The following is a 12,222-nucleotide window of genomic DNA, read 5'->3' as shown; positions in this document are numbered from 1 at the left end:
ACGTGTTGTGGGGCCAAACCACTTACTTTGTTTTAACAGAAAGCTGGACAAATTTGGCAGTGGGATTATGTGCTGGGGTTGCTTGTGATGAGAGGGGCAAGATTCAGTGGCCTTCCAGTTTCTTATGTTCCTAAAGCTCATGATTACGGGCTTCAGCTGGTCACCTGCAGGGGTCAGGAAGGGATATTGTGTGTGTGTGTGTGTGTGTGTGTGTGTGTGGTCAGTCTCCTTCCTCTGAAGCATCAGGGATTCATTGCTAGAGGTGGGACACTGGACAGGGTGGGTCAGTGATCTGACATGGCACCCAGGATATTCTCTCTCTCTCTCTCAGGTGCTAGCTGGCTGGGTGTTTTTTTGCCCACATGCTCAGGGTCTAACTGATTGATTTGCCGTAGGTGGGGTCAGGAAAGAATCCCCCCACCCCCCCCGCAGGTCAGATTGGCAGTGATCTGGAGGGGCGAGGGGAGGGTGGGGTTTCACCTTCCTCTGCAGCATGGCATGCAGGTCACTTGCTGGGATTATCTGGGTGCATCTCAATCAGTTCCCTGCCATTGGACATTGGTGCACCTCGGTCCCGTTTGTTCTCCACCTGTGGCACATAATAGCTTAGTCTCCTGTGCGTGATAATACTTTGCTCTAATTCTGGTTGTGGGATTGGTGGCCTGTGATGTACAGGAACTCAGACTAGGTGATCTGGTGGTCCTGTCTGGTCTTAAACTCTATAACTGTGGTATCTAGCTGCAAGTATATGGTGCTATATAAATACCTCAAATATTTTCAGTCATCATAGTATCTATTCACTGGTACAGATAAAGAACAGGTTCTCAGATTACTTGATTAAATGAATCCTCACTCCCTTTGTTAATGGGACTCCAGAGATCTTAGAGTTTTGCGGCTCCCGGGCATGCTAGATCTTGCCAGTTCGTTGTTAGGTTACCAGGGAAACAGGAATACTGTGGTTTGATATAATGGGAACAGCGGATTGGCTGCTGAGAGCAGCCTTCTCTGGCCCAGGTTGTTGATGGGAGGAAAAGGGGGCGGCGGGGTGGATTCTGGTTACGGATTGGCTGATTTGTGGTGGTGGCTTTGGGAGCAGTGCCTGGACAGGGAGGCCCTAACAAAGTCTTAGCAAATTTGATCTTAAAGAAATATTCCAAAGTGAATGACATTCAGATCTCCAAGGGCTGGATTTCTAGGGTGCTTTGTATCCTTGGTAAATACATTGCAGCAAATGCAGTGATGTCAGAGCTAACTGGATCCAGCTCTACCAAAGTTGTGTATCATTAATTATTTTTTTTATCCGATGTAAAAACACGCAGAAGTCGTTGTCATCCTATCAAAACCATGCAGAAACATACAGGCCCAAACTCGCCCCTGGGTCTAGCTTGGATTTGGCCACTGCTAGGCATGCTCTAGGCCCCTGGTGGCAGAGGGTTCACTGGTTGGAAGTAGCTGCAGCCTCCCCTCTATTACAGGTGTGCATGGGAGCAATGTGGCCGTGGATGGAGCATGGTCAGTGCAGCTAGGGGCTCAGCTCTGCCTCTGTTAAGGGGAGAATTCAACCTGAGTGGAAACAACTGAAAGAGGGCAAGAAGTGTCCAATAACTTTACATTCCCCTGCACCATCTTAGAGCAATCTAGCCCCTTGTTCCAAACCCAAAATGCCCTACTAACCCCCTCCTGTGTGTGTAGGAGCAGCCAGCACAGGAGGTGGACTCCTGTTACTCCCAATCACAGTTATATCTGAGCCAGTGATCTAGGGGTGAAAGGCTCCGTATCCTCTCCTTGCCAATCCCTAAATTGTCCAGCCTGCCACATCCGGCTGTGATCAAAAGCATAGTGTTTACTGCTGGTATCTCTCAATCCCTGGCTGAGAGGCAGGGTCCTATGTAGGAGAAAAACAGGAGCTGCATGTTGACAAGGAGCTCTGACAGATGGCTTTGTTGACTTGCTTCAGTCCAGCTCTACCAACAGGACAAATATCATTATGGCAGTGTCTGGACTGCATTCCTGCTGCAGTTGTTTCCTGGGTGACTTTGGGCAAGTCACCAGGGCCTGGCCTGCAGACTGTCAGAGGGGTGAAATATTGGAACGGCCTTCCGAGGGAAACGGTGGGGGCGACAGACCTGTCTGGTTTTAAGATTAAGTTGGATAAGTTTATGGAGGGAATGGTTTAATGGTAAAACATAGTAGCCAAGGAAAACCAAGCAATGGTACATGAATAGCATAATGGCCAACAAGGGTTAGGCTAGAGACTCTTGCCTATATGCTCGGGGTATTACTGATCGCCATATTTGGGGTCGGGAAGGAATTTTCCTCCAGGGTAGATTGGCTGAGCCTCTGGAGGTTTTTCGCCTTCCTCCGCAGCATGGGGCAGGGATCACTAGCAGGAGGGTCTCAGCCGATTGAAGTCACTAAAACACAGGATTGGGGACTTCAACGGCAGAGTCCAGGGAAGGGTATTGCGGCCTGCAGCATGCAGGGGGTCAGACCAGATGATCATAATGGTCCCTTCTGACCTTAAAGTCTATGAGTCTATGAGTCTAAAACGTAGGTCGACCTAGCTACATCATTCAGGGCTGTGAAAAATGTCACACCCTGTGCGACGCAGGTTGACCTGTCACCTAGTGCAGATGCAGCTGGCTCGACTGCCTCTCGGACGGGCGGATTAACTATAGTGATGGAAAAACCACTTCCGCAAGAGGCATCTACACTACAGCAGCACAGCTGTAGTGCCGCTGCTGTGGTGTATGTACCCTAAGTGTCTCTGTGCTTCTGTTCCCCCATCTGTAATACAGGGGTAATAGCACTGCACTCTACCACACAGGGGCACTGGGAGGATAAGTGCATTGAAGATTGTGACATATTGGGGGGGGGGGGGCATAAAAGTATCGAAGATAGCTGGAGAGGTAAGAGGAGCCTTTATTAGCAGAACAGTTTCCATGTGATCTATCACAGGACAGATGTGTGCTGTGCACTTCTCTGACCCAGAAGTAACCGTGTAACCTGTTACAAGGAGAGCCCAACATTTTTGTTAAGGGGTCCAATGGGCTGATCCAACCCTACTGATTTTGTTTGTTACACATGTCCTTCACTGTAACAAAAAGAAAGAGTGTGTGTGTGTGTGTGTGTGTGTGTGTGTGAGCAAGTGGAATCCTAACACATGGCCGCCTTTGGGTCCCAATAGAATTCCTGGCAGCCAGTCCGATTAGCCCGTGATTGCCAAGGGACTAACAGAGCAAAGCTGTGCCTCCCAGCCTGCTCTGTTCCTCAGTCACTTTGGACTTTGAGCACGATGCTGTCGCTGTGCCAAGCTGTCTCCAAATTGCAGCATGACAATAGCGCTTCAGTCCTCCGCACGCAAACTGGACAGCCTTCTGGGACTCCTGCTAAGAATACCCTCCGCAGCGTCCCCAGGCTCGCACGATACCTGCCAAAACTATTCCGGGCTGCTGAGGTCATGTCCAAAAAACTTTGCCTTAACGTATGCTATTTATATTCTTGGTGGCTATTTTTATATTGCTCGCCCTCTGCCCTCTCCTTTCCCAAGGAGAATGAAGCAGAGGTGTGCATGTATGGCAACACCCCATTCTCCTCTGACCTCCCTGGTCACCCAGCTGCACATAATGTATTGGTTCTGCAGTACCAAGCTGGTTTGAGTTTATTTTTTACCCTTAATTGTCATTGCTGGAAGGTCTCCAGATGTTCCACTTCATCCAAGATCTCTCGCCTTGTTGCATTCACATCACAGCTGCATGCAACAGAATCGGACTTCCCAAAATCTGAAACCCTGCAAGCTGAATCCAAAGCAAGGCTGCTCCAGTATAACGTGCCTACCCAAATAACACTGCTGATGTGAAAGCTGAGCTGGATTTACGTACCTCTTGCTAAGTTCTGTTTCTTTCTGGTCATAAAAGATCAGGTATGTAACTACTGAGTCACAGTCATGTGGGCGTTAAGACTGTTGTCGGAATCTCAGCTGTTCAGAGGTTTACAGTATTAATTTTTAACTCTGGCAGTTCACAAGAGCTCAGACTGAAATACCCATCGTTCCGATTACCATCATGCTTTCTTGTGTGTCACTTCACTTGGGATTTGATTTTAATGGCCACTGTCTCTCTTTTTCTAGCTCTGGAAACCACTGCTTTGTACAATTGTGCCTAACGACCCAAGAGGGCTAGATACTCTTAGGACTAATACAAACATTTTTCAGGACCAGTATATTTCTAAGCCTTGATCCTGGATCAGTGATGGTTTTTATTAAAACCAAAAAAAACCAAAAGGGCAATTCAACTTTTGGAGCACTTTGCAGATGTTGCTGCTAGGACACAGGATTTTATGATAAAATATATTTTATAACGATGCCTGGAGGATTTTGTAAATGGAAGGCCCACATAAGATGTATTAGGACTACGAAAGGGTCAGGCAGTTACTCTTGATTGCATGCTGCAGATTGCATGGGATTTCCCACCTCTTTTAAAACCTCTTTGTTTTATGGTAGCAGTTTATCCTGCCTCCCAAACCTTTACTGTCAAGTTTTTTTCCACAATATACCATGAACTAATCCCTAGAGTGGCTTGTCTGTGTACTACTGCGTGGATGTGCTGGCATAGTATGAGTTGTGCATAGCAATGCAGTGTGGTTGCTCAAAGGTGAGCTTGGAAAGAACGGGTCACACAGACCCAGGTTTGCTATGCAGTGCAGGCATACCCTTAGAGATCCTTTTGCTTTATTTATAGTCCCTGGAGAGCTCCGACAAGTGAACTTGGGTTAGAAAAAACATCTGTGTATCTGGATCTGCAAAATATTTTTTGGGGGATGGCATATTTGGGTACTGTAGAGGTTGCTGCGGTCCTCCATTTCTTCCTACTGTGGTGATTTGGAAGCTCTTGTGGATTTACTGAGGACAAGGATTATCTATATTCTCTTAAGCAGCTTTGCTGAAAATGTCAAAGGGATTTCTGCTAAACCAGGTCTGTTAATTTTTACATGTAGTGGGGGTTTTCTTCCAATTGATGTGAGATTGGGAGATCACATTGATCTGAAACGCCCTCATTAGTTTGAGGGCTTCCATGTTTGTCTGCGCTCTCCCATTTCCCACCTTCTGGTGTCATTCGTTTCCTCCTCCCCCCCACCCCCACCCCAAAAAAAGCATCTGCACAGATATTAAATTGGGAGGTGGATATTTGGTTTTCTTACTTTTACCTAGGTAATGTTATTTAGTGACATAAGGTGGGAGGTGAGGAGGTGTATTTCTCAGCTGCAAGAATCTCCCCTTAACTGTGTGTGTGTTTGTGTGTGTGTGTGTGTGTGTGTTTTAACTTGGTTAATTATCCAGCTCTTGCATTTGGGCACTTGAATAGGAACTTACCTTAGGCGCACACATCTGAGAATGGGGCCTTGTGAACGTGCTGCCTACTTACTCTGGGGGCTGTCACTAGGGAAATCCAAGAGAAAACATTCATGCGTCGGTGGTGGGGGTCGAGTTTGCAATTATTGATCACATGCTCACGCCCCTGGAGGAGGAACATTTTTAAACTGAACCAATATCTGGCCTTGCGAGGAGGTTGCAAGAGTCCCGGTAAGACTGTATGCGACTTGGCACAGGATCTCCTGGATGTAATGCTTGTGGAAGTTACTGCCATCTGATGGTTGCTCATTGATGAGGTGAAGTGAGGAGATTGATCTGTCTGTCTCTTACCAGGAAGGTGTTTAAGATTTTGCCAGCAAACATAGACTCATGGTAGCTGGAGAGAGGCTCTAAGCCTGTCCTATCTGGCAGGAACCAGTGAAGGCTCTTTGTTTACAAGGATGATTTTCCACAGTGTGGAGAACAGTGTTGTCTGAGCACAGGACATGAAGCCAGGGATTCCAGAGTTCTGGTCCCAACTCTGACCCTGGTTCACTCTGTGACCTTGAGCGAGTCCTTTTAGGGCTTCCATTTTCCAAAAATGCCTGCTAATTTTGGGTTCTGCAATGTGGTTTTTGGGTGCCCACCCTGAGAAACATGGGGCCAAATTTTTAGAGGCACTGAGCACCTGCAGCTCTCATTGACTCTGGCTGAATTTCTGGGTGCTCATTACCTATGAAAATCAGGAGATATGTCAGGTTTGGCACCTGAGATCAGTGGATCCTTTTGAAAATCTAGGCCTTAACCTTTCTCTGCCTGGGCGCCCCCATCCCTAAAATGGAAATAACACTTCCTCACAGGCATGTGGTAGGGCTTTGTTCTGTAAAGTGCTTAGTGAATGAGAGACCTTTCCCAAGTATTGTGGGTGCCAGAGAGCCCGATGGCCTAAACTGGGTGCCCTCTCTTGAGGATGGCTTAGGGATCGATCCTGCCCCAGTGCAGGATGGGAATGGACAACTTGACCCTTCGAGGTCCTTTCTGACACACAGGTCACTAGGAGGCTCAATGCTCTGAAGCAACAAACCAAACATTACGACTTTTTGCTCAGGCCAGGGTGCAGCAACTGTTTTATTTTCCCTTTCAGGGTGACTTAAATACTGTTAGGGTGCCCCTGTGTTTCACTAATACTGGTCTCCATAGCTGTCAGTCTGAGGACAGAGCAGGGCAGGCCATTCATTGTGGCAGCCACAATATAGGGATTTGCCATTTGTTGCTCTCAATAATAGCGTACTTAATAGTACAGTGGGTGTGAAGCTCTGTTTTATGTACCAGCGCAGAGGGAGGCAGTCTCCTGGCTCTGGTTGGGACTGGTCCTGGTGCTCTGATGTGATGTCTTACAGACAAGGAGTGAAGCGCTAGGCGAAGCGGCCAGTGGGAGGTAGCTGGAAGGATGACACTGACAACAAGGAAATAAGAGTGCAATCATGTAGCCAAGGGCCTGATCCAAAGCCACTGAAGTCTCTGGAGAGACTCTTATTGACTTCAGTGGGCTTTGGATCAGGCCCTGAGCCTTTCACAGCCTCTGGCCTGTATATGTTACTTGACTTGCAGGCAAATTAAGTGTGGCAGTCTTGTTCTGGGGAGCTTGATGCTTCCCCATCTGGGAAGAGGCATTAACAGGCTGCCTGCAGGGCTAATAAAATGTGTCCTTCCTCCTTGGGGGGCCTGATCCAAAGCCTGCTGGAATCCATGGGAGTCTTTCCTTTGACTTCTTCAGTGGGATTTGAGTTTGTGTGAGAGAGAGAGAGAGAGGTGGGCTGCACCAATTCCATGGGAATTATAAAAAGCTTGTTTAAAGTGGAACTGAGACACTTCGGGGGGGGGGGGGGGTCAAAAGAGCCCAATGTGTTTAGACACAGAAATCCCATTTGTTGACTTTCAGTGGGATGTGTCTAGATCCCTTGGGCACTTTTGAAACCTTTTCCCCTTTTGTTCCTAGCCCGGTTTTGACTTCAACTCCACTAAAGCTTATCCACTGCACTCCTGAATGTGTCCAGATAACAAGTCTTTCCGGCTGCTACAGTGTTTCCTTCCTCTTGTTTCTTTCCCAGGGGCTGCGGTGAACCTGACTCTAGTGACACCAGAAAAGGCCATCAAGCTAGCAGCCAATGACTTCTTCCGGTATCATCTCTCCAAAGATGGGTGAGTGGATGGCTTGCACCACTGGCAGTGCTGGAAAGGGATTTGTGCTTGGATGTGGGCTCACTGGGACTGGTCTGCTCTGAATAACCTGGTGATATGCAGTTGGGCAACCTGCTGTTCTGAATGCGATTAATCCGGATCAGCCAGCACTAGCATTCTGTGTGCACTGCGCTTAGAACTGAAAGCGAAAAGCCCCTCCCTGGAGGGTTTTATTGAAGCTCCCAGAAATAGTCCCAAATCTCAGCCAGAATTTCCACAGAAAACATCTGCACAGGAACACAGCGTCAGCGACTGGCCACGTAACTGCTGAGATGGTCCGTACTTCTTAACCCCCTGTTGGACACTCCTCTGCTCCTCCCACCCTTGCAATGACTATATTTTGAGCAGGTAGTGAGTCGAGTTCTGGATGGTCCCAGACCCTAGGCTTAGCACCAGCTTGTGGCTTTGCAGTCTCGTGGGGTTTGATTTCTTTGAAGATATTTGGCAGCTGGGGAGTGGGAGTGAATTTTGATTCTCCGATAATTGGCATTTGCTACTTCACCTGCATGTAAAGGTCATAAGTCAGTAAAACGGGCTTCATTTAATGTTTGTTCATGTGAACTTAGTGCCAGTGAAAGGTGCCAAATTGATAACCATGAAGTCTGAAGTCCGGTATCCCTTGAATAACTACTGCTTGTTTTGCCAAGATATCGCTGCTCCAGCCCAGGGGACAGTTCAGGGTCTGTGGCCCATTCAGTCCTTGACCTCTCTGACCCTGCTGATAAGAGAAGCCATCTGTGGTATGGATGCCTGTTCCCTGGGAATTAGATACCTGTTTCACATGAGCCAGTAAACAATTGTCCTGTAGAGGGTCACAGCTCTTGACCACTAGCTACCTGAGCTGGATTTGCACTAGGGACCTACAGCTGAAAAGCTCCATATCCCATTACCAATTCTTTGATTCATCAGTTCCACATAATGTACAGGGCCAGATCTTCAGACGGTATAATCAGTGTAGCTCATGACTTCAATGGAGCCATGCTGATTTACTCCTGCTGAGGGTCTGGCCCATTATGCCTTTTATGTATGTGATTTTTTTAGTGATTTAATGACCCCAGAACAAGAAGTTAATGTTCATACATGAGGATCCATATGATTCACCATCCAATAGTCCTGTAATTACTCATCATGGGTTTTTTCCTTAGATTTTAAGTTTCTTTTTCAGTAGCTGTGGCTATTCTGTGCTGTGAACAAACAGGGAGAGAATCTGTCCTTGTTCCAAGTAGCTAAGTCTGAAGCTTGGAGTGGAGACAGAGCTGTGATTGCATGGGTTCTGAGCCCAGATGTTGCAGAGCACAAGATGTTGCAGATTGTTAACTTGCTATTAACATTGGGTTATCTGAGGACTAAAGGCCCCAAACTAGTGAAGGCGCCGCAGGCTTTGGAAGGATCATGTTGAAAGGAAGGAAGAATGGCCTGGGGCTGCCAGCCATTTACCATCTGAAGAAGTGAGGTTCTTACCCACGAAAGCTTATGCTCCCAATACTTCTGTTAGTCTCAAAGGTGCCACAGGACCCTCTGTTGCTTTTTACAGCCATTTACCATTAGAGTATCTTTTCAACCAGGCAATCCAGAGAGCGATCAGTTGAGACTGGCAGAGAAATAGCATCCTCTGGCCAGCCTACACTTCAATGTACCTAGCATCCTGGCAGATCAATGTTTAACCCTGAGTATTTCAGCATTAGGAAGGCTGGATCCTACCCATGAAGGCTCTAGAGCTTTGACTAGAAGAGGAAAGGACTGTACCTTGAAGCTTCTGCACACCCCGAGACTATCTGACTTGTTGTGACAAGCAGCCCTAGGTAGTACATAGGCTGGGATGCAGCTGGTTAGCATGGCTTGTGTTTGGAGTCATGTACAGCAGTGTAGTAGGTCTTTGTCTGCAGCTTTGGGAGTGGACTTCCAGTTTTGATTTCTCTTAGCCTCCTGGTTCCCTTGCATAGGGGAAGAGGTGGGCAGTGCTGTGGTTGGGGGGTTGTTGTGGTTAGGTTTAATAGGCCTCTCCTGCACCTCCGGCATGCTCCTGAATGCATGCTGTGGCAGGGACAGGCACTGCATTCACTTGGGAAAGGTCCATTTCTGCAGTTAGCTGTGAGCTTTCATATTCCAACCCAAACCGTCTTGGAGTCTGTCTTGGAGACAGTGAAGTAGCTGGTGCAGTTACTCACTTGGCTCTAGATAGCTTGGTTGGAGTCTGGTCTAGGTGGCATGAGAATCCAATTGCATATGGTCTCAGCTATGTATTGCCTTGCATTTATGCCCATCACTAAACCATCAGGCACTGCGGGGGGAGGGTGATTTGGCAGGCTCTGCTTGAGAGAGGCCCAGGACTAGTATAGCCAGCCGGGATCTAACTTAAGACTCTGCTGTGTTAGAGCAGGGTTGGGAGAGCCCTTACTCCCATCGTGTGCCTGGCAGTAGCCAGTGCTACCAGCCCCTCTTCATTTTCATTGTGAAATAGTGCAGATATAAAACTAGAGACCCCCCCCCCCCCCCAAGTGATGAACAGCTGCCTGGCCCCAGTGCCATGGCATGCACTGCAGTAATGGATCGCACCGGGACTCTGGGGCTGTACTGGGCGATGCTCCAAGTTAGATACCGCTAGGAATGAATAAAGTACGGAAGATGCCACTCAATCCTAATCTGTTGCATTCAAATAAAAGGTCCCAGCTCATCGAACATGGAGGCCGAGCTGTCGTGCCGAGTCGGTGCGTGTTGCCCCTCCCTCCCCTGCCTCTTCCCGTTTCCCTTGCAGTGCTGGGGAAAGGCACCATGTGCAGTCTTTGCTGCTGGCAAAGCTCCTTCACAACCCACTCTGATCCTCAGCCAAGGTGACAGCCTAGAGCGCCCATAGGCTCTTGGGGAGCCAGAGCTGGTCCTGCCTGCGTGATAAACTTGAACGGTCCCTACTCGATTCTCTCACTGCCTGGCCCTGGATGAGCTTTGAAGCTCTGTGGGATTTGAGTAGTGTTTTTCCTTTCCCGCTGACCTTGTGGATTAAGGGAGGTGTTTTTCTGCTGCTCTGTCCTTGGATCCCCCTTCAAGAGGGGAGGGGGGAAAGGGAAGGTGCTGGCTCAGCCTGCCGCATTCCCTGCCCTGCAGCAGCGGGTGGATGCTGGCCAGAGTTGGGGAGTGAGAGTCAGGGCCAGGGAAGAAATGCAGTGAGGAGTCTGCTCTGGAGCAGTGTGGTTCCGGTCAGCTGGAGCACTCGGGGGGAAGGGGGCAGTGAGGGTGGAGGGGAAGAGTCCTGGTTCGAAAGCAGGAAGTTCAAGCTGATGCCCAGATGTGGTGGTGGTGGGTAGTTCACCTGTGTCCCTAGAGAGATGGGAACTCCACTCCTCTCCCCTCTGTGGAAAGGGGGCTCTTCTAGGCTGTCCCTTACAGAATATCGATAGATGCTCCGATTTAGATCTGATTTTTGAAATGGATTGAGGTCTGGAAGACCCTTGTGTCGTGTATGGAAAGTGGGAGGTGGCTGAATGAGCAGTAATGTCTCCTGGGTAGCATAAGGGCCGTTAGAAGCTGCTGCATAGCATCCTTTTTTCCCCCTGTAACTCTTAAGTGCCTTGGGATGGAGAGAGTGTAACCTCTTAAAAGAGCTTGCCCCATGTAGTGCTCTTCCCATGCTGCTGCCTTACCGTTCACTGGACCTTCTCCGAGCTAAGGCAGACGCGTGGTTAACTATAAGATGATTGAAGAGGGCCATTTTGCCCTGTTCATTAAGCCAAGTGTATGTCCCCTACAGCGCCTCCCTCATGCACCTTGTGTTTGATCCCTTTCCTCAAACTGCTCGCTGTGGTGAATTTTTCCATCAAGGCAGCCCCTTTCCTTTGGGGGGAAAATGCCGTCTCCTCTGCCCCCTTCCCTGCAAGCCAGGCTTGTCAGGCAGGGTTGGCAACCCAGCAGACCGAACTACTCTGCTTAATCACAGAGCCCAGGGACAGCAGTGCCAGCGCCAGCGTCAGCGTGAGCTGCATCCTCCCTGCCCTGCTAACGTGGCTCAGCCTGTGCCCCCTGGTCTGTGACTAAATCAAGAACTCCAGGGCTGTCTATCAGCAGCGCCTTGGGTAAGCTCTTGGTACAAGACCTAGATACGAATAACAAACTGCTATCTTGTAGAAAGGCAAGGCTGCACTCTGCATGGAGGTGAATGCACCTCCACTCCTGCATGTGTGATTACAAGGATGGCAAGTAGCATGAGAGCTCTGCAAAGACATTTGTTTGCGGTGGTTTATTCTAGTCCAAGGGCCTGTTATCTGGAGTTTAGTTTTACGTGGTGCAGGAACATGGCCATGGAGATCTTGCATTAGCAGAGCAGGTCATATTTGCTGGAACAGTTAGTTGTTCTGTATGTGTAGCTACAGTGCTCTTAAAACACATATTGGCTTTGGCTGATGCCCAGCCTAGTGACGTGATTGCAGCTTCTCTTATTTATTTATTTATTTATTTATTTCTGACTGTTGGAGCTGCAAAGATCTTCTCTGGCAGTTTGAATTTGAAGGTCTTAACTGTAGATCTGCCAGTGGCTGCCCAGCTGGAAGTATGCTCAGGATTTGCATGAGTCGGCATTGCTTGTCTGACAAAGTGTGTGTGTGTGTATCGTGGCAGATGCCATATGACCCCAAACAAAC

General features: G+C 48.5%; 1 protein-coding gene across 6 annotated transcripts in view; it reads left to right on the top strand.

Annotated features, from left to right (window-relative positions):
* The window catches only part of SLC25A22 (solute carrier family 25 member 22), an 88,665-nt gene that overhangs the window by 51,393 nt on the left and 25,050 nt on the right, over positions 1-12,222 (top strand). For all 6 annotated transcript variants that reach the window (XM_034770425.1, XM_034770430.1, XM_034770424.1 and 3 more), the window contains one exon: positions 7,462-7,552. In XM_034770425.1, the coding sequence (XP_034626316.1) occupies positions 7,462-7,552 (91 nt within the window). The remainder of the gene's footprint in view (positions 1-7,461; positions 7,553-12,222) is intronic.

This window comes from Trachemys scripta, chromosome 4 (assembly GCF_013100865.1).
Source record: "Trachemys scripta elegans isolate TJP31775 chromosome 4, CAS_Tse_1.0, whole genome shotgun sequence".
In the NCBI taxonomy this organism is placed as follows: domain Eukaryota; kingdom Metazoa; phylum Chordata; order Testudines; family Emydidae; genus Trachemys; species Trachemys scripta.
This window is presented reverse-complemented; position numbering and strand designations above follow the sequence as displayed.